This window comes from Equus przewalskii, chromosome 30 (assembly GCF_037783145.1).
Source record: "Equus przewalskii isolate Varuska chromosome 30, EquPr2, whole genome shotgun sequence".
In the NCBI taxonomy this organism is placed as follows: domain Eukaryota; kingdom Metazoa; phylum Chordata; class Mammalia; order Perissodactyla; family Equidae; genus Equus; species Equus przewalskii.
In genome coordinates, this window is record NC_091860.1 from 10,935,862 (window position 1) to 10,960,755 (window position 24,894).

A 24,894-nucleotide genomic window follows, 5' to 3' on the forward strand; every position below is an offset into this window, starting at 1 on the left:
GGTCTGGCAACACAGCCCTTCTGAGAATAATTAAATAAAAGAAACCAAACCAAACCAAACCAGTTCAAGGCCTGAGCTAAGTCTTGCTGTGCTGTACTGGACCTGGTAGAAACCCCAAAGCACAGAGCAGAGGACGTACAGAACAGGAATAAAGGAAGAACAGCGTTTGTGAGAACAGGCCCATCGTCCCACTACCGTTTCCGGTGCTAGGTCGGCCATGCGTCTGGGTTATTATTGGGGTGGGGGTGGGGCATCGTGATGGACAGTTAATGTGCCTCTAATGCAATGCAGTCAACATATACGTTAGTACTGGTGACTTTCAGGGCAGTTCAACACCAGGTTTGTCTGTCTCAGTTTCCCAAGGTGTTCTGAAGAACCACTACGTTTACCAGAGAGAAGCCAATGGGTGTGGCACCGTGTGTTAACAGTTAAACTTTGGAGTCACAAAGTAAAGGATGTTTTACTGCAAGCATGCAAAAGCGTGGTGAAAAGTTCAACACAGGTTTTTAGACTTTCTTCATGCCCCCAGATCCAGGATGTCTACGTAAACCATATCTTACAAAGAAAACACAATATTTGGTATAAACTAAGTCAGTGACTTGCTTCTTAACTGCAATAGTGTCCATCCAAAATTGGGTTTAAGGTAAAACTACCTGACGATATTGGCGGGGATCCTGCAATTTGGACTGCTTGCCGGGTTTGTCCAGGCTTCCGGGTCTATTCTTGGAACTCATGGGGACTGGCATCCTGCTCGTCTGCGGGGTCCCACTGGAGCCCTGTGGGGAAGAGCAGCGAGAGGGGGAAGAGAAGGAGAAGCTCATGAGTAGATTATCACCCAGGCTGCCCCACTGTGTGCAGAGAAGCTCAACGTGAGAAGCCACAGCCCTACATGCAGGACAGAATCTAGGAGACGGACATCAGGAGACACCACTGGGGTTAATCCAAAGAATCAAACAGAATAAACTGCTCCACTACTGATCAAACGGATTTTAATGTGAGTATCCAAGCAACCATTTCAACAGCAAACGGCTGACCCAGCGTCCTTGCATTTACCCAACACCGATCAGCAACAGAGGTAAAAAAACAGAATCAATTAGCTGTTAGACACCTAGTCGTTGTTTTGAAGGTGAGGGAGAAAGTGTGAGAGAAAGGGATCATGGCGAACAGACAAAAAAAAAACTAGCCACCTGAAAGGAAGCGAGTCAATCACAAGACACCTGTTGCTAATGGTGATTATGGCAGATTTAAGAAAGCAGCTGGGTCTTTTCATTTTCCATCAGACCAAGATACCTTACGTGAAGCTGAAGGTATGGACGAGGGGGGCTCTAGGGCAGAGGGAGCTTCATCCAGAACTAGCAAGGCTCGGGGAGAGGCCTCTTGGGCTATGTGGGATGAGCTTGCAAAAGCATCTCTGTTGGAAGAACATGAGGTGTCACCTAGGGCTTTGGGACTCATTTCACTGATCGTGTTTTCAAGCTGTTTGATGGTCTGCTCCAGGCTGTCCAACGTTCTGTAGGTATTTTTTCTAATTTCATCCGTTCTTGAGATGGGAGAGGTGCTGTCTAGACTGGGCTGCTCTTGTCTCCTGAGCATATTTCTCGGCGCGTCTTCGGGTTGAGATCTAGTAATTTCGAATCGCTTGGCTTCTTTGTGCTGCTTCACAGCGCCGTCCTCTTCCTCCTCCTCGTAGACCACCACCTGCAGGGTCTTCTTCCCCGTTTTGGTTCCTGTGCGAATTGCCTGAGTGAGAGCGGCGAGTTGCTTTTTAGGGAACTTGAATTTAAACTTTTTCTTGGGGCTTTCAAATTGGTCATCGGTCACGTCACACTTGCTTTCTGAACTTGGAGAATCTGTTTGAGTGAACTTGATCGGCTCAGGACCATTCATTTCCTGTCCTCCTGGTATTTTGGTCTCTGCTGAAAGGAAGCGTGGCTGTAAGCTGCTCTCAGCCTGCTGTCCTGATCCGAGGCTGCCAGTGGCAACCTTCTTCTGAAACTTTTGGGAAGTGTTATTCTGGGCTAGAGGGTCTCCTCCAGTTTCCTCCTCTTCCTCCTCCTCTATCTTTTCCTCTGTCATCATCCTCTCTAATTCCTCATCGCATTCCTCAAATATGGTTGAAAGTCTCTTATATGCGGATCGGATGTCCATGGGTTCGTCAAAAATGATGATCACTGGTTTCTTGTCCAGGCACACGACAGGCTCTTCATTTTCACTTCCTTCTTGTTGAGAAGCCGTCTCTTTTTTGGCATCAATGTTAACTGTCTGTACATCTTCTCCCTTTTGGCTCACTATATCTCGGACCTCTCCGCTGGACAGGACCTGGACCTCGGTTTTGGTGATCATGAAAGCAATGTTGTCGGTGGTTGCATTTTCATCAGTGGGAGAACTTGGCATTGATGCTCCGTCCTCATTAGGGTTCACATTAGCATGCCTAGCCCCCTTGGGTCTTAGAACAACTTGGCCAAACTCTGTCATGGGAACCTCTTGATCTTGAGTTTTGACGTCACGGATACTCAGTTCAGTTGATCTAGCGGGAGACGGAAGGTGACATTTATCTGTGTTTTCCTGTCCTTGTTGAGTCATCTCCTTTGTCTTTCCATAATTCATCTTCTGAATCTCAGTGTCAGATACAGGGGGCTGCGGTCCCGAGACTTTAGGCCCTTTGTTTAGTTCATCTTCTGATGAACTAATGCCAGGGAAACTGGAATTGACCTTAGACATACTTTTCTGGGAGTAGTTTCTACTGTCTCTAAGTAAACTCTTATTAGATATGGAATTTTCCTTCATTAAGATGTCGGTTTTATATTCGGATGTTCTTGATGCCTCAGAAATACTATTCTCCACTCCTCTTTCCCACTTAGGATGGTCACTAGGTGTTAGAGCCCCTGTCGTAACCTGAGAGGGAGAGTGGAGGAGGGAAACCACACACATTAATCAGAAATGGATCTGCAAAGGAAGGTAATTAATCTGCGTGGTATCATTTGGAACACTGATCTGGTGAACTCACCTTTCGCAATTCCATTTGGGGGCCATTTTCATATTCAACATCAGATTTCCGTACGTCTTCATGGAAAAATTCCAAATTCTGGTAGAATAGTGTAGGACATGTTACTCCACAAAACCACACCCCCCCCAAAGTGGACTATAACTACATTGTTTCTTTAATTACACTTCCAAAACATGCGGGCCAAGCACATTTGTTACACACCAGTCCAAAGCCTAAGCTCTGTTTACCTTGGGCTGCTTTGTTCTCCAACTTCCAAAAATGCCCTGTGTTTGCACAAGATGAAAATCTCAATTAGCAAAATATTTCAAGTATTTCAAATTTTGTAGGGGGAGCAGTTAGGAGAATAAAGGGACTGATTCTGTATCAATGCGTCCTCTTTTCCTCATCTCCTTGGGAGCTTAGCAGAATCTAAAACCAGAAGAGTGGTGTGGCCTTGTAGGGAGCACACTGTCTCAGCAGGCAGAAGATTCTGACTCTAATCCAGACCTGCCACTTAACTGTGTTACCTTGGGCAAATCATTTCACTTCTCTGGGTCTCAGTTTTCTCATTTATAAACCGAGGAACTAGACCAGGAGATTTTTCATGTCCCTTCCAGCTAGTTATTTCAGTCCTGTCTTTGCTTCTTTTATGGGAATAGCCCTATCAGGCCTCTGCATGGGTTGGGTGTGGTACTTTGAGATGAAAAAAACATTATGTTTCTCTGGTCAAATGACAGATTAAAAACATACTGGCAGTTTGTACTTGCACTTGCCAAGTAAAATGTCAAAATAACCTTCCAACTAATCATAGCCAAGATGATCAAATCTAAAGTCAGAATGATACTGCTGCCAAAATATCATCTAAACATTTACAGAACAGATCTTTGAGGCTACAGCGGTGACCATCGCATCATGATTCAGCTTTCCTTCTCTATATTCCCTGATGCAGAGCGAAGATACATTTCTGAGGCCTTCACCCAGATTCAGAGTGTGAGACCTCAGCAATGACGACCAGGCATGGAGAGGGCTTCACCAGGGAGCATGGCCTTTTCCAGTATGGGGGTCCATAGCCTCGGGCCCTGCCACAAACTAACACTAGCCATGCCTTGTCACTTCCAAGGCCCTGCTGACCTTTCTTCTGGCTGCAGAAGCCCAAGAGGAAGAGGTGATTATAGCCGGATGGGACATAATCCCAAGAAGGCTGTTCGGTTAAAGCAATGACAACATAACAAAGCACAATAACCCAGACTCTGCCAAAGTCAACCCAGAGTGATCCTAGTGCCCTGGTGAAAAAGGGAAAGAACGTTCATACACATTCAAGGAAACACACACAAACGACAAAGTCAGTATTAATCACATGGAAATATCGCACAGGATACAAGGTACAGTAAACACCAAACACCTCCTGTTAACCCCAGGAGGCTCCCGAACCAGTGCAACAATTCAGCGCCTGCGGTTGAACAGCATGATTTCTTTTCTGGGATTTTAAATTTAGATTATCAAACAACTCATACATCAGGTAAAAGGTTTCAAGAAGAAAAATAAATGAGGTTTTGGCCTAAGGTTTCAACTCCAAACATGAAGTTAGCATGTTAGGACCTGAGCGAGAATTTACCCTTGAATCAAAGAAGGAATTGGCAGGTAACCTAAAGAAGAGGCTGCACACTGATGTTCTGGTGGCTCCATGTACTGGGGATCAGGCCTGGCATCTGTTCTGATTGGTCAGGGCCCATGGCACACCCATCGTTAGATATTTCAAATGCCATCAGGTGATACATGTATTTCAAAACAGATCTAGTAGCGGAAATACTCCAATGGGAAGTCAGGAGGATAAAGATGTCAAGGTTAGGTTTTACATGACCTGTCATTTTTATCACTGGGCCAGAAAAAAGAATGAATGTATCAAAGCAAGTGCATTAATGCTATCCAGGGTAACTCGGTCATGATCGTCATGTAATCTCACAAAGATATCTTAGATAGTCAAGACTCTGCATTAAAGGAAATTAGCCTCATTAATATCTGTTTATAGGCCCCGAGATCTGTACTGTTCAGACAACTGGTGAAGTAGGCTCAATATGCACATGGGTAATAGACCAAAAGGAGAGACACAGTTACAGGAAAATTGCATAAAAGTGAAGTACTTGGCTAGTGTTTCATGATGATAGGAGAAAAATTTGAAGAAACATTTGATTTATAGAAGAGTAGATGAATAGCCCAGGAAGAGGTTAATAATGACAAAAACTTGGGAACAAGTCTGATACTCATGCTTATTATGAAGTAGATCGATCTACTGGGAATAATTATCCACAATAAGCACCTGTGACTAAACCCAGTGTTGGACACTCAGTACAGACCCACTTATTATCTGATGGACCTTTGATTGAGATCAATGAGATTGACGGGATATGGGTTTCTAATTACAGGGCAAGGAATCTCATGGGCAACTTTTTAGCCAATTAGCAAAATTCCACAATGAGACAATGATTATCTCCAGGGAGATCTTTGAGAAGTTCCCACTTCCCAGTGTTTTAGACAGAAACAGTCACAATGGCCCGAGTATGCCATGTAACTCAGGATATGCCTGGGCCTTCCATGAATGGACTTAAATGAGGCCACATAAGGACATTCCACAGACTGAAAAAGCAATATATTTTTAATGTGATGTCATAGGTTCAATTCAAATTAATAGGAGGTTTTCTTCATGAGAAAGATTTATCGACAATAATCTCATAATCTCCTTGGTGCATAGAGAGATCCCCCACTGCCGCGTTAACAGTTTCATTTGTCAGTTACATGACACATTACGCCAGACGTAGTTTACACAAGGGCTCTGTGATGGCTGTGAGCCAGGGAGGACCAGGTTGGTCTCCTCGGCAGGGCCTCAGGACTGGGAGCTGTAAGTCCCAAGATTGCATCTTTTGAAATGTTGTGTTAGAATAGCCCTCCGATTTTGTGATCCTGAATCTCCATCACTGAGCTTACTTATACATGGACTGAGGTACCACTCGGAGTAGCTATTGGGCTACATTATGGAGGATTTGTTTGATTTTTATTTAAAGGAAGCTAGAACCTTTGAATTCTGAAATATAAAGTCCTGGTGAAAAACATCATGATAAGATTTTTATCCTGAAATTTAGACAGAGGCTTCAGTCATCTAAGATGGCTCTATATCCAAAAATCGTAAAAGCTCTAGATCTACCTTAAAAAGTTGAAGTTCAAACATTCAGGCTAATGTCCTTTGCCTTGAGTACTTATGTAATGACGGCAAACTTTGTTTCTGAGCCTGGACATGTGTTTTGAAGCCATTAGAATGCCATGAAGTATATTAGCGCTAAGACGATATTGAACTTACTGTCTTGGAAGGTGGACTTTGAGAATTTGTAATACTTAACAAAAATTCTGTGTGGCATGCTTAAACATGTGTGCAAATACATATGTGTGTGTTTCCATGGGGCCACACCTGTGAATGGTGGAAGGTAGACGGCTCTGCCTGGAATCAAAGGCTTTCATATTTCCTGGAATCAAAGGCTCTTACCTACTTTTAATGTAGACCTTTTTGGTCCAGAAGACATGTTAAAAATTGGGAAAAGTGCTACATGCTTGGTTGATGTTTCTATTTTTGTCTAGAGTTGTTCCAGAAAATCTCGAAAAGTGTATACTCTTTAGTTTGGGAAGATAATGCCACAATTCTGCATATACTCTTGTATGCTGTGCACAGGAACACAGCGATTGCTCTGGAAATCTGAGCCAGGGATCTCTGATCTAAACCTAAAACTCCTCCATTGGTTTAAAAAAAACAACAAAAAAAAAGTGAGAGAAAAAAACCGATAGGGCACAGAAAATCAAGTGCAGGAGTGGTGTTAGTGTCAGAGCAAGGAAAGAAGGACCGTCCGACTGTGTGGCAGGTGAGTAATTGCCACGTTACCTTCTTCTCCTTGGGTGAGACTGTGGCCCCCGGCCTAGTGTCTTTAACGTGACTGTCAGCCCGGGACTGTTCAGCATGACTGTTTGAATTTACATCCATAAAGGAACACTTCTGGAATGCCTAAGGAATTAAAATACTGAGGTTAACAGGAATCCAAGTGCAGAGAGGAGGAAGGAGGGAACAGGTGGGGAATCCAGAGGCCTGGAGACCCCAGCTTGATCTTGCATGCAGGTCCCACTGGGGCCGGGGAGGCAGCGTCTTCAAAGCCAGCTCCCCATTTGGCCCCCTGCTGGCAAAGCTGGGAACTGCGCAGAGGGCAAAGACTTCCTTGCTTCTGGGCCGCGCCAAGAAAAAAACGGACAGAGCCCTTGAAAAGAACACCCTTTCTTCCTATCCACTGTGAACCTGATTGGCACTTAGTAGGCCTTCTTGCTTTGACCTTTCAAAAATGTTGAATATGTAAATGAATTAAAACAAAACAAGAGGCTATCTTCCCTTTCTTTTTTCTTGATTATGTTTTTTGGCCAGCTTCATTGAGATTATAGAAAAAAGGGCACAAGATCTTGCAAACCTTTAAACCTTAAAATAAGAGAGATCCTTACCAACACTTCTGCAATAGTAACAGGTACTCCTGTGCTCTGAGGTGTTCTGAGGCTCATTTAGAATATGGTGATACTCTTTGGCCCCCAGGTGATGCTGAGTGGCCTAGGAGCTGCCTGAGCAGCTTGGTCCCAAAATTAATGACCATTGTCATAGGAACCCACAGCCGGCTCATGTGAACACTGAGTGAGGGAGGCCAGTTCTGAGATGGACAGAAAGCACAAGCTGTGTCCAGAGGGCAGAAAGGAAGTGACAATATGATTATGAGAGTAGGAGAGACAGAGAATGCAAGGACCCAAGCTTCTTGAAATCAGTGCTTCTCCACCAGGCTACATACCAGCCAGTTAAAAAAAAAAAAAAATACCATTGAGCCAGCCTGATGGCCTAGCAGTTAAAGTTTGGCATGCTCCGCTTGGGCAGTCCAGGTTCAGTTCCCGGGCACGGAACCACACCACTCATCTGTCAGTAGCCATGCTGTGGCAGCGACTCACACAGAAGAACTAGAAGGGCTCACCACTAAAATATACAACTAGGTACTGGGGCTTTGGGGAGGGGAAAAAAGGAAGATTGGCAATAGATGTTAGCTCAGGGTGAATCTTTCCCAGCAAAAAACCACCAAAAACCAAAAAAACTACTACCCAGGCCTCACCCAGAGAAAAATCAAGTCAGAACCTCTGGGTTGTAGGACTTTTTTTTACTCCCCACGTAATTCTCATGTGCAGCCAGGATTAAAGACCACTTATTTAAATGAATAATCTCAAATAACTGCCTCCTATTTTCTTCATGTCAAATATTGTCATTTGTAAATAACTCTGCAGGCAGAAAGACTAACCGACGCCCTCCCCAAGTGAACGTTTTAGCACTGGTCCTAAAATACGATGGGAGCTGAGGCCTGGGGGGACCTGCTCTGGCCTGCTCTTCCATTACCGTGCTTGCTCAGTTCTCACCACACCGTCTCCCGCATGGTCCCTTAGACACCCCAGTCCTAGCTGGCCCTGGAGATGCCCAGGGCTCTCCTTACTAAGGCTACTAGCCATCTCCGTTGGGCTGTTAGACCCTGGACTTCGGAGCCTGTGGTTTCTTCTGATGCCTGGTGACACGGAGCAGGAAAGTCATTCCACAATTACATTCAGGGGGCTGCATTTGCTCCTGGTCCTGCCTTGGTGGGGGGAGGGGGGCGCGTCTAACTCCAGAGCCTGTGGAGGCAAAGGAACCAGCCGACCACTGGCCGTTGGACTTTCTGATGCAGGAGGTTGGGTCTCCCAGCAGGAGGGCTAACTGAGTTTGGTTAAGTTAGGACTAGAGTACTTCATTCACCACTACGACCTAACTACCAATAAAGTAACAAGAAGCCAGATACTTCACCCTTTGTAAAGCTTTCTGTTGAAGAAAGCATCAAAGATATTTAGACTGCAATGGAAAGAGATCTTCTCAAGTGATAGACTCTAAGAGGCTGGAATAAGTAAATTACTTCTCTTAGGGAGCTGGTGCAGGATTACTCATAAGCCTAAAAGTCTATACTTTGATTATTAGTGACTGTTCACCTTGTACAGAGTGAAAATTATCCAGAGCTTTGTCATCCATTTGAACCAAACTGGGCCATGATCAATTCACACCATAATTCAGGGGTACGTGCTACAACGAATGCCCCCAGAATCTGCCTACACCTCTTAGGACAAGCATCAATCCCCACAACAAGCAGCCTTGACATGCCTGTGTCATTAGCCAGAGGGTCCTCACTGGATAATTGAGTGACAGATGCCTGCATGTTCTCAACTGTTTTATGAGTCACTAACTTCATAATTTCATCCTATGCATGAAATTCTCCAACCATTCTAAAAACTTGTGAACAACATTGGTGGAGGGGATGTCCCAGGCCTGTCTGCGAGTTTTAGTGAGGCTAGGCGGGGCTCATGCATACAACACCCAACCAGCAGCCCGGTTTTCCCCGTAAAATCCAAGCAGCTCAAGGTTGGCGGTAATTGCCATGGAAAGCAGAAAGAACAGCTGAAGTGGAGACGACATGGTTTGAAAGTTCTCCCTACTCCAAATGAAGAATGCAGATCTTTGGACATTGGATATTGGTGAAGAGGCAACAAGTTTTGGAGCCCTATGGATATTGTGATCTGACCATCTAATGGCCAAAAAAATCCTACAATAAGCATAGGCCAAATGAAATATTCTACAAACAGACTTTGGTCTAGGAATTGTATGGATGTCCCTGATTAGACAAGGTCTTAGAATGTACACCTAGGGAAGATTCGCATCCATGATTTGAATGTGGGATCAGCTTTGGGTATACCCCCTGTACCCCCTTAATCCTGTGAGTAAACTGTGGCAATTAGTTAAAAAAATAAAAAACTAATAAATAAAGGATCATTTCTCAAATAGGCCAAGGAAAATGAAAAACAGAATTCTTCAGCTTTTCAGAATATTTGAGAAGATGACATTGACACTGAGTGGGAACCTGGTATGGAGGGCAAGAGGCCACATGACTCAAGGTCAGTCATTCTTAGTATTAAATCCAAAGAATGGAACAAACACTGCAGTGGGCTTTAATCAGTCCTTATCAAGACAAGGTGATGGCCAGGATTTCTAATCCCCATCTTAACTGCTTTTGAAATGAAGCAAGACTATTAAAACTGAAAGAAAGGAAAGGAAATCCTGCACGCCACAGCTAGGAGAGCTTGCAACTGATTTTTCGTTTCAACTTTCTGAAGTTGTTTTGTGAAATGGTCATTCCTCACATACATCTTAAGGGTGCCCTGAGAGCCTAGTTCAGCGCCATCTTGGACAAGTGGAGGCCAAGGCCAGAAGATGCCGCTTACAGGGTCCAGGTCCATGGAGCTCTTCGCCAGCCCCCGTTAGCTAATGAATCTGTGAGAGACGTAGCCAGAGAATTCCAAAGAGGAAGGCAGGAAGCCACAGTCAGTCACCTCATGCACATACCTGGAGTTCTGCCATTATTTTATCTCCTTCTTCTTCTTCCTCCTCATCCTTTGAGGAGGACGTAGTGACTGGTGGTGGAGATGGGGTCCAGGCTGAAGCAGGCTCCTCTGCTGGACATTTTGTGGCTCTAGGCTGCGGGCTTGGTCCAGCATCTTCACTGCTTGCCTATGGGAGATTCAAACCACAGATGTTGGCTTAACACCCCAGGTGCTGGCAAAAAGAGGGACAGATCACAAGACAAACCCACGTTCCCTCACGATCCGGTATGTTGGCTTCCTAGCTCCTCAAGTCGAGCTGAAAGGCTATTTGATCCCCTTGCATTTAGTTCAGGCTTTTGTTTGCACAAGCTGCCATTTTAGTGAACGGATTGAAGAATTATAATAAAATTGTAACTCCCCAACATTCAGTGCCTGTCAGAAAGGCCCTCCCACACTGCATCTCCTTGGAAATTGTATTTTACACTTAACACAAAAGACAAAACTTGCCAAGTTAAGTGGAAGCTAAAGCTCATTGAACATCCTTCTGTAGAGACTCCCACAACTGTGTTACCTAAACTCAGTTCCCTTTGGAAGATGGTCTTTCTTTGGCTTCCCCCTCTAACCCTCATTTTCAACCTTATGATGCCCTGCTGGGAAAGTAGCTTGTGATTTGCATGTCACATAGTTGCAGTTAAAAGTCAAGTAAGGATAAAACTTGTGGTGCTGAGCCTAGTCCAATAGCATCGCTGACATTTTCCCATCTGTGGTGCTTCCTGGTGCTCTAGTTTACTCGATTCTCTGCCTCACCACTTTTTATGTTCCAAACGAGAATAGAGAGCACTTTGTCTAAGGGCATCGTCGGAACTCAGAGACCAGTTTACCAGAGCTTAACCCATCAGACCTTAGTGGTGATGTTCTCCTTCCTGCTGGTGTAGACCACATCGCCGGACCTGGTGGTGGTGAGCCCCGATCCTGGCAGGTAGCTCCGCCGTGGGGGTGGGGGAGGAGGAGGTGGGGACTTACCCCCCTGCTTGTCCAAGTCCTGTTCTGAATTTGAAGAGTCTTCTGGAAAACAGTATGTCATTGCAAAATAATCTCTTTGCAAGAGAACATCCAGAACAGTGTATTTCTATAAACTCGATGCAATCTGACTTAAAAATTTCTCTCTGCTCTCCATAGTGCAACGATTAATGGCATACACCCTGAAGCCCAACTGGCTTGAAATCCCAGAAAGACCCTGCACAAGTTAATTAACCTCTCTCTGCCTCAGTTTCCTCATCTTTTCAATGGGTATTACAATAATATCCTGTCCACTGGGGTGCTATGAGGACTAAATGACTTCATATGCAAAGAACAGTGCTTGTTGGCTGACTGTAAATGCTAAGCAAGTATCAGCCATTGTTTTTACACAAAAAAGCTGAGTATTACTCGGAGAGATGAAAGTTCAGTGCCCAAAGGCAAATTCAGACCCCCTGCATCGCCTCCATGCCTTTGTCCCTGAGTCTGAAAGGCACGTGGCATTGGCAGGAGTGATTGGTGTGTCTGGCCAGGGAAGGGCCAGGGGAAAGTGGGAGGCAGATGGGAGCAGAGAACAAAGTCAGGGAGAAAGTGGATTTGGGTCACAGCTATGTGGTTGGAAATGTCCTCTGCTAACGGAAGGAGGCAGCAAATGCAGAAATGAAAGAATTAGAAATTAGTACTGACATCAAAAGTTAGGAAATGCAGATATCTGCTCAGCTTTCCCCAGAAAAGGCATTTCTTAACAAAAACTCAACAAACAGCCGCACTTCTGCCCCTTACCAGCACTCTGCCCAACAGCTCACAAAAGCGGGAGAACCAGAAATGCAAGATCAGCCCTCCAGGTGGGCTATGTCCCAACTCTCTCTAGGGACATGGCCCGGCCTCCTGGGACTGTGTTTGTCTTTTCTGAGCAACCTAGACAGAGTTGTTTAGAGGAAAGGCTTGAGGAGTTTCCTCTTAAAGATGGAACGAAGACGTGGGTAAATCACCAGGGTGAAATGCCAGGGATTATTTGTAGCGGACGGTTTCTGTCTCATGCATCAGGGCGCCGGGTTACAGGGCCCCGGCAGCATCGTGCCATGTGGCCGGTTCCCACTCCGGCAGCCCAGCCTCGGGATGGCTGCCTGAGCTTTGGGTCCCTCCAGGGACTGGCATGGGCTGACCAGCATGGAAGTGGGCCCGGGTCTCCTCTCCTGTGTAATGACAAAGACTCCCGCTTTGACCAACTAGTCAGGCTCATTTGAGCCCTCTCGTACACTAGGCCCTGACCTTGGTCTGCTCAGCCCAGTTTCAGTAAAGAATCCTGCTAGGTCAGTTAGCAAGAATGCCCCCATTCTTGATATCTGATAAGCTTTTCATTCCCCACCCTTCATAGCTAAGTCCTTGGCCTGCCTTTTGCAAGAGTCCCCCTGCCCTGGATATGCTGTATTCAGAGCTGAGTCCAGTTTCTCTCCCCCACTGCAATAGTCTTATAAAAAGTCTTCTTGCTCCTGGTGAATAATTTCTTTAACATTTACTGAGGCCAAAATCCTCCAAATTTTCCATTGATTTTTGGGAGGATTCTTGGATTTTTCCATCTTTCCCCATTACCTAAGTATTCAGACAACTCACACAAGAGGAAGTACATATAGTTTTTAAAACCCAAGCTTACAATTTTACCTTGTTAGTAAACAAAAATAAATTAAAAACAATAACAATCCACGACAAATAAATAAAAATAATAGAAACCAATGTTTACAGATAATGGATGATACTCTTACATATTTATGGTGGCCTATACATCAGTGGACTCTTTCTGACAAGAAATTAGGCCATGTGTTAAACAAAAAAACAACAATAAGAACATTTTAACGGATTAAAAATGCTTTGGGGAGTAATTTAACAAATAATTTATGCAAAATTTTTGTAATCTGAAAGAAGAAAAGGCCCAAATGAGGTAAGTTAACAAAATGTAACATTAGTTTTGTTGTATAATCATGAGAAGGAACAATTATAATTTATTTATAATTTAGTCATAATTATAAAACATCCAAGGGCTTTATGATAAAATTAATAACGGGGAGAGCCAAATTAGGCCAGATAGAAACGTAATGAGGTAGATAATTTTATCCGTCAGAAATTCTCCATGGGAACTTTGGGAGAAAAGCTATCTTTGTGAGAGCAGAGCTGCCTCTCCGAGGGCCCTTCCCTCTCTGGGCACTTGCTGCTTGACCCTCCAGGGGCTCTAGACAGGCCTCACAGAGCTGGCAGGTGGGGAAGGAGGTGAAAAATTTAGCAGATTGAGAGAGAGGGTTTCAGTGAGTGGAGTTTTAGAACGGCTTTGGGGAATGAAAACCTGGGAGGAGAATGTTACAGTGGTTAAATGACCCATGTTCATGTGCCTTGACATGCCAGTCAAGACGGCGATTCCTTTTCAAATTAATTTTAGTTACTGGACGAGGCATCACTGAATGTGGCTCTGAGAGACATTAGGCTGCAAGAAAAATAATGTCTTTGGACATTATTTTAAGATCAGAATAAGGGACCTGGCTTGTAATTGGCTGGCAATTTAGTAGACTGAGTTTTCTGACAGTTATTTTATGTTATTATTGACACACTCATGCTTAGATCCCATAGTTTAGTTGGTTAAATATACAGTCTAATAATTTCAATTTTAACAAAATGTGGTTTCACCTTATGATCTAATATCCCCCTGGGAGCTCATGAAAGCGAGCATTTTCTTTCTGCAGCATATGAAAAGCTCTTACTTTAAATGCAGGCCTCTTATTCTCCCAGCTGGGAGTGTGAAGTGTCATAAAGTCAGAGGAATGCGGAAGCTGGGAATCTAAATGTTACCTTATTGGGCATTGTGCTATACCCTAACGCAGAACACAGTCTCCCTGCTATGGTCATAGTTAAAAATAGTGAGAATCTAGGGGCACCTGAGGATTTGTTCTTCGAATTTTAAAATTTTCCAAGACTCTTAAGAACTGAGAGATTGGTCCTGCTGGCCAGCACGTGCCCAGGCGGGTGGCCCCACACTGATCTGAGGGCAGCCAGCCCGCACAGCTCTGTTAGTGCCTTACCTGAAAGATCGAGCTTATCCACTGGAGCATCGCCCTTTGGCTGTGGGCCTGAGGCTGGTGGCATCTCCAGGTTTGGAATTGACTTCATGATATTGGCCTGAGCTTCTTCCAGGAGCTTCTCAAACTCTTTCCCATTATAGTGGTCCAGATTTTGCCTTTTCTCTTCCCATTTCCTTTCTGCTTTCTGAAGGACAATCGTAAGTGAAGAAAATTTAAAAACCAGAAGGAAAAGGTAATTCAGAGTTTAGAGATTTCATGTTGGGGTGAGAGGAGGTAGAACATACTTAAAGTCTTGGTAAAATGATGCTCCGGTTTCCATGCCAAAGGACACCACTGCACATCAGAAGAATCTGACCCTTGTGCTGTCTGCTCCATCTTCTATAGCTAAAGGGGCTGCCATTTAAGCCCAAGTGAATTCATTCACAGAGAAGCAGGCTCAGAAACCCAAATTCATTCATTAAATTGTTACTGAGCACTTACTCCATACTTCTACCAATACTAACAAAAAGGGACACAGAGAAATGATTTCAAAGCAAACAAAACCATAACCAAGTTTTTGTTTTCTAAACTGAGTTTTCAATGTGGAGGAGATATTCAAACAAACAGAAACAGAACCCCAAACACTCACTAGGAACAAAGAATCCTAGGTCTTAGTTCCACTTTCGTCAAAGAATCGCCATATGGCCTCCGGGTCAAATTTTCTTACTTATAAAATGGAGGGTTATTTAGATGACCTCTAAGCTCCATTAAGTTTTACAATAGGGAGAAATACACAAAAGGTATTTTTAAATACCTGTACATTTTTTAAGAGAACATTTTCCTGTGATTTTGCGATGGCACAGGAATCATTCCAGGAGGGTGGGGTGGAAATTAGCACCAGGGTTGGTGGAACCCCATAAGGTAAGAACATAATATAAGAACTGGAAAAGACCCAGGAGGACCACAGAATCAAGACATTTTACACAGGAGAACACTGGGGCCCAGTGAGATGAAGGATTTGCCCAAGATTCACTCTCTATGAATAAGAGCCACCACTGTCACCATCCTTTTATTTTTAGTGCGTGGAGTGGATTCTGACTCTGCAGCAGGGCAGAACCCTGCCTGGTCTTTCTGCTCCATCCTCTCACCTTCCGGCGCTCTATTAGACATGCTCTGCTGCTGTTCACAGGGTTTTCGTGGCCAATTTCTTTGGAAGTGGGTGGCCAGGTCCTTCTTCCTAGTCTGTCTTAGTCTGGAAGCTCCACAGAAACCTGTCCACCCTGGGTGACCCTGCTGGTATTTGAATACTGGTGGCAGAGCTTTCAGCATCCTGTGGTTCCCTGACCAGGAAAGGAACCGGGGCCACGGAGGTGAGAGCACCGAATCTTAACCACTGGTGTTATCATCCTTACTCTCCTTTATTTGTTCTTCCTAGCGTTTATTATCACCTGACATACACTTGTTCTCTGTCTGTCCCTACAGGTGGCTAAGTTTCTCGAAGGCACAGACTTTGCCTCTTCTGTTCACTGCCAACCTCTGAGCCTCTGAGGGCTTGGGCAGAGTGGGGCTCAGTGATATTTGTTGAGTGAGTGAAGCTCACCCCATTTGTCAGTGGCGGAGGTGGCAGGAAGGCCCGGGCCTTCTTAGTGTGGATCAGGTCATCTTCAGAGATGACTCATAAGTCCCCCGTTAAAACTTAAAACACACACAAAAATGATAACTATGCCCAGTGGGTTCTCAATAGATATTTGTTAATTAAAGAGTCATCCTACTGACATCCTTTAAATATGGAGATGGTTAAAGTGGCAGATGACTAATTATCCGAGGAAATGTAATTTCAGTTTTCTCCCCTACCCCACTAAGCATGATATAATAGAATCATCATCTGTCAATCACATTTCCACACCCTCCTGTGGTATGCATTTTGTAAATAGCTGACTTGGATTGGGGGCACAGCACTGACTCTGGAACAGAGAGAAGCTACCTAGTGTTCAGAGACGCAGTAGCTGTGACTGTGGCCTTAGCAGTTTTAAGAGGTCATCTCCTGTTGACACCTCAGTTATCCACTGCTGACTTGCAAGAGAGGCAGGCATGGTTAGGACCAGGTTGCTGGGGATGGGGTGCCGTGGGGTCGGAGCAAGGAGAGGGCTAGGGGAGCAAATGTATTATCTGAGCATTGATACCAGCTCTTGATTAAACAGATATTTAAAAACAGCGTGTTTTCTCTCTATGTCGTGACCTCAAAACCTCGCTTTCTCTTTCCATTTTGACTGCCTCCTCCTTTCACACTGAGATTACCGTGAGAACTTCCCATGCAGCTCCCTTAAATCTAGACCTACCACTTGAATCAATTCTGTACTATCTTGTTTCCAGATTAATTTCCTGAAGATGCCATTTTTACTCACTGGTCCAAGCTGCAGCATCTCTCAGATGCCTACACAATAAACTTTAGACTTCTTGGACTGGCTTTCAAGCTCTCCCAAATCAGGTGCCAGCTTATTTTGCCAGCCTTATCTCCTCTCTCTTGTTCCAGTTACACAGGTTCCTCATGGTCCCAGCCTTTGCTCCAGCATTCCTCTACCCCAGAATGCCCTCACCTCTCTTCTCTGCTGACCCAGATTCTACTTATTTTTCAAGATTGGTGGCAAATCCTCCCCAGGCCTGCATTCACCAGTGGTGTGCTTGAGCCAATGCGCACGGACTCAGAAGAGCTGATTGTCACATTTCTTCCAGTGCACGTTTAATGACGTCACGTTGTAACTCAAAATCGGCCGCAGTGGGAATCTTCCATGGAAATTGGCAAATGCTACAAATTAGGGCTTTTCCCACCAGAGAGCCAGTGGTTAAACTCTTACCAGCACACCACTGTCTCACCTTCCTAAAGGTTAGGTGTCTCGCCCTTCTCTGAAATCTGATGACCTTTCTCTTCATCTGGCTATTGAAACCCATTTGTAGTTTAAAAAAAGACATTATCTGTCTATCTATCTTTGGTAACACTGTATCTTTGACACTTACATGAATTATCTCTACAACCAGACTGTAATCTCTTTGAGGGAAAGGATCATGAGTTACACTCCTTTATGGGTTTACAAAAAATGGAAATAGGACTCTACCTCAATAGACACCGCCCTGTTCTTGGCGCTCACACTGTGGATTTCCTCAATGAACAAGCTCTGCATGGTGGAACCATTCACGGGCGTCTGTGGGGACTGAGGAGCCTGTGCCGACTGCAGAGCAGAGGTCCCCTCCTGTGTGACAGCTGGAGAGCTGGCCAGGTAAGGGCCAGTGCCCCCAGGCAAGTGCTGGGCAGGGTTCAGCAGGGCCGAGGAGAGCTGGCAGGTCTGGATGACCACGGGAGAGCTCTGTGCATGGTGAACTGTCAAGGGCATCACCTCTGACTTCATGTCGCCTGGGACTCCTGCGCCGTGGAGGGGCTGGCCTGAGGTGTGGAGTGCCTCCTCCTGGTTCTTCAGGACTTCTGCGGCGGTGGCCTTTTCCATAGCGACATACTGTGCGGCCTGGGCTGCATCTGTACCTTTCAAGAGCCCATCGGTGACGTGTCTGGGAGAAACCATGCACAGCAGCATTAACTTTTAAAATAGGTAACTTTCATTTTATTATTATGGTATACTTGGATGCTGTGTCATCCCAAAGCCAGGCAAGATTTTGTTGCAAAATTAAAACATTCTAAAACCCAAAATAGAAGCTCAGGGTTGAGGGTTTCCATAGCAACTTCCTAAAGGCCTTGAATTGCCTCCTAGTTATCTCTGGCAGCTGCTGACTCAGTCCTTCCCTCAGGAGATAGGCTGTCTTCCCTTTCCACTAGCACGGTTGTGCCCAGACTGGCGAGGTTCTGTCACTGTTTGGGTGGTGGTGGCATGATTGAACACAGGAGTCTAACAATACTTGCTCTACCTGAGCCTGGCCTGGACAGCTCTTGAGATGCTCAGCTCTAACCCCAAAAGCTTCCTAAACAGTCCACACTCTGCCTCTCTCATTGCCAAACACCCTGGGAGGGTAGTTTATATTCTAGTTGCTTCTGCTTGCTCTTCCTGTAGCTTAGCCTGGTGTGATCTGGCTTCCCCACCTGGACTCGACCGAGCCGTTCTGCAAGGTCAGCAGTGACTCCTAATCTAACAGCTGGGCTGATCCTCATCCTCCTCTGCGTTATGGAGTCATCTGATGCTATTTGTTGATCTCCACCCATGGCGCAGTGGAAAAGACATAGCCTTTGGTGTTTGTGTCTGAATATCAGTTCTACTATGTTCTAGCTGTGGAATGCCAGGAACTTCACCTTTTTGAGCCTCAGATACTTTTCTGTAGAATGTGATAATGATGACAGTGATGATGACAATGCCTTCCAATGCTGTGCTGAGGGGCTGTTGTTAGGATCAATGTGGTTATATGTAAGACAATGTCAAAGATGGTACCTGACGCATAATTTTTAATTAGTCCCTCATTCCCTTCTTATTAAAATGCTCTCTTTTTTCTTTTTGATTGCAAAAAGACATTGCATTCTATGACTCTCCTCTGCTACTCGCTTCTCTGTTTCTTTTGCTGCTTACTTTACCCACCTGTCCCTTCAATCCCCAAGGATGCCAAGGCTCTGTTCCCTCCTCCCTCCTCATTCTATCATGCCATCTCTTCCATCTTCAATAATCATCTTCATGAAGGCGACTTCCAGTTCTAAATCTTTCTCCCTCCCTCCTGACCTCCCTCCAAGCTAGGCAGGGACCCCACTCTAAATCCCTCTTGATCTTCAGTCCACATTTCTAAGTGCCCATTGAGTTTCTCTATTTGGATATCCTTCCAGCAACTCAAATTCAACAGCTACCAAACCACTTCAGCATCTCCCCAAGCTGCTAAGTTGCTCTGAACTCTGACTGTCACCTGCTTTATCTTCTCGCCATGGCAGGACAGTCCTGCAAAGACCACATCTGATTGGGTACAGGAAAAAAATTATACCTGTCCTTGGGGGTGTGCATATTCCTACCTTTCTCCTTATGCTTCCACAGTGCCGAGTTCAGCACATTATACCCAAAAGATACCCAGAAAAAATTAATAATATAAAGGCTTGTGATGGGCAGCCTGATGGCAGCTAAAATTTCCTTTATTTTTATTTTCAAAGTTACTTAACTGGGTTTATCTATCATTCTCACCACTGAACATTTATGGGACAAAAAGACCTCTAACAATGAAAACACACAATCCCATCTTGTTTTTAGAACTTGCATTCCCTGGAGATAAGACAAATACTGAGCTTCATCACTCTGTGCTGGCTCTAAGAATGTCTTTCCGCTGTTTTCCAGGGAAGAGGCGGGAATGGGGCAGTACTCCCTGCCGGCCCGCTATCTGTTTCCACTTGAGAAGGGTGGTGTGTTTTAGGCTCTGTGGCTGGGTTACTTTGTTTAGGTAGGAGCTTAACGAAGAATTCTTTTAACAGGTTTCTATCCTGCTGGAAGAAAAAGTTCACTCCGCCTATTTAAAATGAGTGAACCCATGAGAAAATGTAATTCAGGTACAATTTTTTCCTGTATCCAGTCAGATGTGATCTCTGCAGGAGGAGGCCATTGTTGGGTTAATTCAGACTTCCTTTGGCATCCTGGAACTGTCGCAAGTGATTATACGGCTGCTTTGTAGTGTCATCCTAGCAAAAGAGGCTCTTTCTCGAGGTCATTCCTTACTAGGAGAATTTCACTTGCTCCTTATGGTTAATAATGCATCTAAAAGTCAACTGCACATTTAATATATTTCTCTTACAAATTTGACCAAATGATTCTAGTTAGGGATTAAAATAAGAAAGTTTCCTATATGTTGCTTCTGTCTGTGACTTGTTCTCAAATCTGGCCCAAGATTTTAAGGATAACATCTCTGCAATTGCCTAGTTCTAGTAAAACACTGAATGCTCAGGGACTGCCACTGCCAGGAAGTAGTTTATTTGGGGTAGTTGTGTCTATTTCTCATGTGAGAGGGGAAGTTTTAAAAGGGCAAGGGTCCTATTTGTCATATTTACTATTGTAATCTTAACAACCAGCACCAGGGCTGGAAGAGAGCGAATGCCCAAACGTTACTGCCTGCCTGGCTGTGAGATCCAAACCACAGCAGCTCAGGAGTCAGACTTTCGGTTCACATTCCAGACCCTTCTCTGACCTGCAGAAAACCTCCTCAAACCTCAGGTTCTACCTATAAAATGGAAGTAACGATGCTTACCCTCTAGGGTTTTTAATTAGGACCAGATGAGCTAAAAAATATAAAATGGCTTCATTCAGCACCTGATACATAGACAGTGCTCATAGATGTAAACTCTTGTTATGATTATGTTGAGAAGAAAGAGCTCTAATTGTCCCCTGAAGACACAATATATGATGGTATGAGATGTCATGTACAGAGGTGCTTCTGGCAACACAAATCCTGCATGTGTGTATGTCAGCACTTTTTATGTGGGTATGGAGTTCTGGAATTTTCTTTCTGATGACAGTCATGGATGAGTCAGAGATTTCTTTTAGTTTTTCCTCCACTGTGACCCTCTTTTACTAGCAGGTGCGTCTTTGGTAAGAGTGATTGGCCTATGCCACTCCGGCAGGTTCATTTCTCTTTTCTACATGGGACCAACAACCTCTCAGATACTCTTTAAGTAGATAATTCAAGAAAGACTTTATTTCTACTCATTTTGTTCTTCTTCTTTTTTTTTTTCATGGTATGCTTTTTGGTGAGGAAGATCAACCCTGAGCTAACATCTGTTGCCAATCTTCCTCTTTTTTTTCTCCCCAAAGTCCCAGTACATAGTTGTAGATCCTAGCTGTAAGTCCTTCTAGTTCTTTTATGTGGGATGCCACCACAGCACAGCTTGATGAGCTGTGTGTAGGTCTGCGCTCAGGATCTGAACCGGTGAACCCTGGGCTGCTGAAGCAGAGCGTGCGAACTTAACTGCTATGCCAGTGGGCCAGCCCCTCTATTCATTCTCTTCTAACGAAGTCCTCTATGCCCCTGAAGTGAAAGAGGCTAATAAAATATTCTGATCCATTCTTCAACTTCAAAATGTTATTAAAAAGAATCTCCTTCAAATGATTTTTTTTTAAAAATGTTTACTGTGTTTACTTATTTTAAGCCCTAGGATGTGCCCAGCACAGCAAGCCTGTGCTGAAGAATGAAGACCTCAAGCCATATTGCAGTAGAATGTCCCAGGTGGGAAGGAGAAATGGTTTCTCCTCAGAACACTGGAAATAAGACATGACTCGTCGCAACAATGGAGACAGGTCCCAGGAGCACGGAGGAAGCCTGAGAGTCCACAACCTGGCCCCCAACCTGGCCAGCACGTGCTCCCACCCCTCGTGCCCCTCGGGAAGCCGCTCACCTCCGCAGCATGGTCAGGGTGTCGGTCATGCCCCGCACTCTCTGCAGGAGACTGTCCAGCCGGTGTGGCTCTTCCTTCAGAAACCGCACGGCCTCCACTTCTATGCGCAGGATGGCCCGCATCTTGTTTTGTAAGGTTGGAAATTCTCCTGTGGGCCGAGAGCAGCTGGTGAGTTGTGGGAGAAAAAGCCAGAAGAGCAAGCCCCCATCCTGCATCCCAGCCGTGGAGAGGGTTGAGAAGTGTGGGCTTCAGCAGCCACAGTGCGGTTCACGCGTGATCACGAGGCAGACAAGTTCAGAGGCAACTGGGTTCAAAGTGACCTTGGGCAAGGGCAGAGCTCTAGGCCTTACTTCCTGCCTGCGTCTTTGGCATAAGGTCAACCGTCCCTTAGGGTTCTTTTTAATGAATTTGGCACAGGCTCAAATAAGAGCCCAGAGAACAGAAACTGTTACTGGCATCATTTGGTCCCAAATCTTACAGCACTCACCGCAACATATGCAAGAAGACAAGGGCGTCTGCCTGTTCTGTTCAGTGGTGTATCCCCAGTGTCTAGAAGGGTGCCTGACACATGCACGTGTTTGATGAATACATGCAGGTATGTGCGAATAAATCCTTCACTATTTAACAGATTTTTCAACACCCCAGGAAACACTTCTCCCTTCGAGCAGGACACTCACCTTTCAGGGTAGCGACAGCTTCGCCCACTTGTCGCAGGAGAAAAGCCCCATCTTCCACGTCTTTTAGAGTAACCACTCGGCCAGCCGATGCGGAGTCCTTCTTCAAATCTTCAACGAAGTCTTCCAGCTCACTGCGGGAGCGAGCAGACCAGTGGATGGGAGTGAACACTGAGGTCCTCAAAAAGGATGGCTGTTGTAGCAAAGGGCTTGCCGGCCTCCCGCTGCGTACTGTGTCCCAGCCCCTGCCCCCCTTGCCTTCTACTCAGATGACAGGAGCACATCCTAGAACAGTAGCTTGGTTTGGCTTGAAATATTTGGAGGTGTAAGGCAAGGGCGAGGAAGTTTTCCCAGGGCCTGTTCATGGGGAGGCCCAGGTTGGCCAGAGGGAAGACAGTGGCGGGCTGACAAAGGACCCACGCTGCATTTTCAGTGGTGCGGATGCCAACTAAGGGAGGGGCGCACGCACTTTGTGACACGACAGAGGAGAAAGAGAAAGAGCGTGCGTGCTGTAGTGGAGTAGAACGAGGAGCCTGGACTGCTTTATATCAGGCTTCTCAACCTTGGAACTTGACGTTCTGGGCTGGACAATTCTTTCTCGTAGGGGCCTGTCCTGTGTATTGTACGGTGTTTAGCAGAACCTTTGCTCTCCACGCACTAGATGCCAGTCGCCAGCTTGTGACAAACAAGAATGTCTCCAGACATTGGTAAATGTCCCTGGGGGAGAGGAGGGGAGCAAACCTGCCCCTGACCAAGAACCTCTGGTTTACAGTGATTGTCCCAGCAATAAGGATTGACTTTCCTCTCTAAGCTACAAAGAGCAAAATGATCACAGATCTGATTTCTCGGGTATGTGTGTGTGTGGTATTCTCTCTCACACACACACACATACACACATCTCTTAGGGTACTGCCAGTCCCAATAGAACTAAATTAAGATCTTTCACTTCAAAAAACCAACCAAATAAACCAACCAACAACAACATCCTATCTCCTGGGCATGTTAATAACCCCATCCTAAACACACGTTTATATCTTCTCAGTTTGCCCGCAAATCAGACAACAGAAAACCTGTCTTAAAGAAACAGGGAAAGAACTTTGAGAGATGAAGACCAGTAGGTGGCAGTAAGTGACCAGCTAGTCCACCTGCGGGAGCTGTGTGTGCAGAGCAGGCAGTGGGAAGAGGAAAGGAGGCACAGCGTCTCTGCAAAAAGACGGCCCACCAAGACCCTCCTACTAGGTGGGCAAGCAGATGGAGCTATGGATGGCATGGCAGCTGCAGGAGATTCAGGCAGGACATTGCACATGTTCAATAAAGACCACGAGGTGAACAACAAATTCATCCACCTTCACGAAGTGGGATGGAGTTTTTGGTGCTATCTTTCATCCTGTTACGGAAAATGGACCAAAATTGCCTATGACCCCTTCAGATGAAATGATGCAGCTTCAGGACCAAAAGGGAAAGCCTCATCTGCTCACTGTCCACATCTGCAAACTACAGAAGGGCACCCGGTGTTATGTGACCCTGCCCACAGGAAACTTCCTACAGCTGGCACATCCCTGAGGCGGAGAGAATGTGTGCCATCCCTCTGAAGAGCACTAAGTATAGTAACTCTGTATGGAAAAGTTCTCTTCCATTTCATCACCGAACAGAATTCCTTTAATGTGTAGACTGGACACATTGTCCAATCCTCCTAAGCTTTGATGGAAAAGCTAAGACCCAAATTTATCATGGTTCCATTAACAACCCACAAGCCTGCCAGGTTGCAATTAACACTGCAAGGAGCTGTCATCTGACCCAAAGTCAGTCTGCCTAAAATTCTATTTTAATCTCTTCTACACAGTGTGCCTCCTGGATTTCATAACCCTGCATACAGGAAACCCTTAAATGTCACAGCTTTTCCTTTATTGATTGTGGAACGTACACAAATGTGTACTGATATTATTGTACACAACAATGTCACTTCTATTTATATGTTTATGATATCTATTATAGATGAAGCATTCAGATAAAATTGGTTCATTCAAGATGTAAAAGAGACCATGGAACTAAAATGACTACTAAGAATAAATTTTCAATATTATAGTAATCAATATGACTTTTGAGATGTGAACTCTGCTCAAAAAAATGTCAGATGTTCACAGATGCTATGGTTTACAGGTAAATCCACTCTATTTGTTGAAGTTGTTTTTCATTCTACCTTAGTTAAAAAGAAAGCATTAATTTGTTGAAATCTAGCTCATCTGACTGTTATAAGAAGCCCAACTATCATTTCCATGTAGAAACCCACCAAAGAGAAATTATCTTCGTCCAATTTCTTTCCATAGTTCTAGACCCAAATTTCATTCCTCTGCCATCTGAATG

General features: G+C 45.0%; 1 protein-coding gene across 50 annotated transcripts in view; it reads right to left on the reverse strand.

The window, feature by feature from the left end:
• Nucleotides 1-24,894, reverse strand: part of KIAA1217 (KIAA1217 ortholog) — a 705,985-nt gene that overhangs the window by 1,684 nt on the left and 679,407 nt on the right. For 17 of the 50 annotated variants that reach the window (XM_070601011.1, XM_070601008.1, XM_070600996.1 and 14 more), the window contains 11 exons: nt 22,534-22,664; nt 21,857-22,004; nt 17,616-18,063; nt 14,524-14,707; nt 11,340-11,503; nt 10,461-10,625; nt 6,912-7,031; nt 3,235-3,270; nt 3,008-3,085; nt 1,291-2,895; nt 654-776 (listed from right to left, as the gene is read on the reverse strand). In XM_070601011.1, the coding sequence (XP_070457112.1) occupies nt 654-776; nt 1,291-2,895; nt 3,008-3,085; nt 3,235-3,270; nt 6,912-7,031; nt 10,461-10,625; nt 11,340-11,503; nt 14,524-14,707; nt 17,616-18,063; nt 21,857-22,004; nt 22,534-22,664 (3,202 nt within the window). The remainder of the gene's footprint in view (nt 1-653; nt 777-1,290; nt 2,896-3,007; nt 3,086-3,234; nt 3,271-6,911; nt 7,032-10,460; nt 10,626-11,339; nt 11,504-14,523; nt 14,708-17,615; nt 18,064-21,856; nt 22,005-22,533; nt 22,665-24,894) is intronic. The other 33 variants (XM_070600997.1, XM_070601005.1, XM_070601002.1 and 30 more) reach the window with 9 other exon arrangements.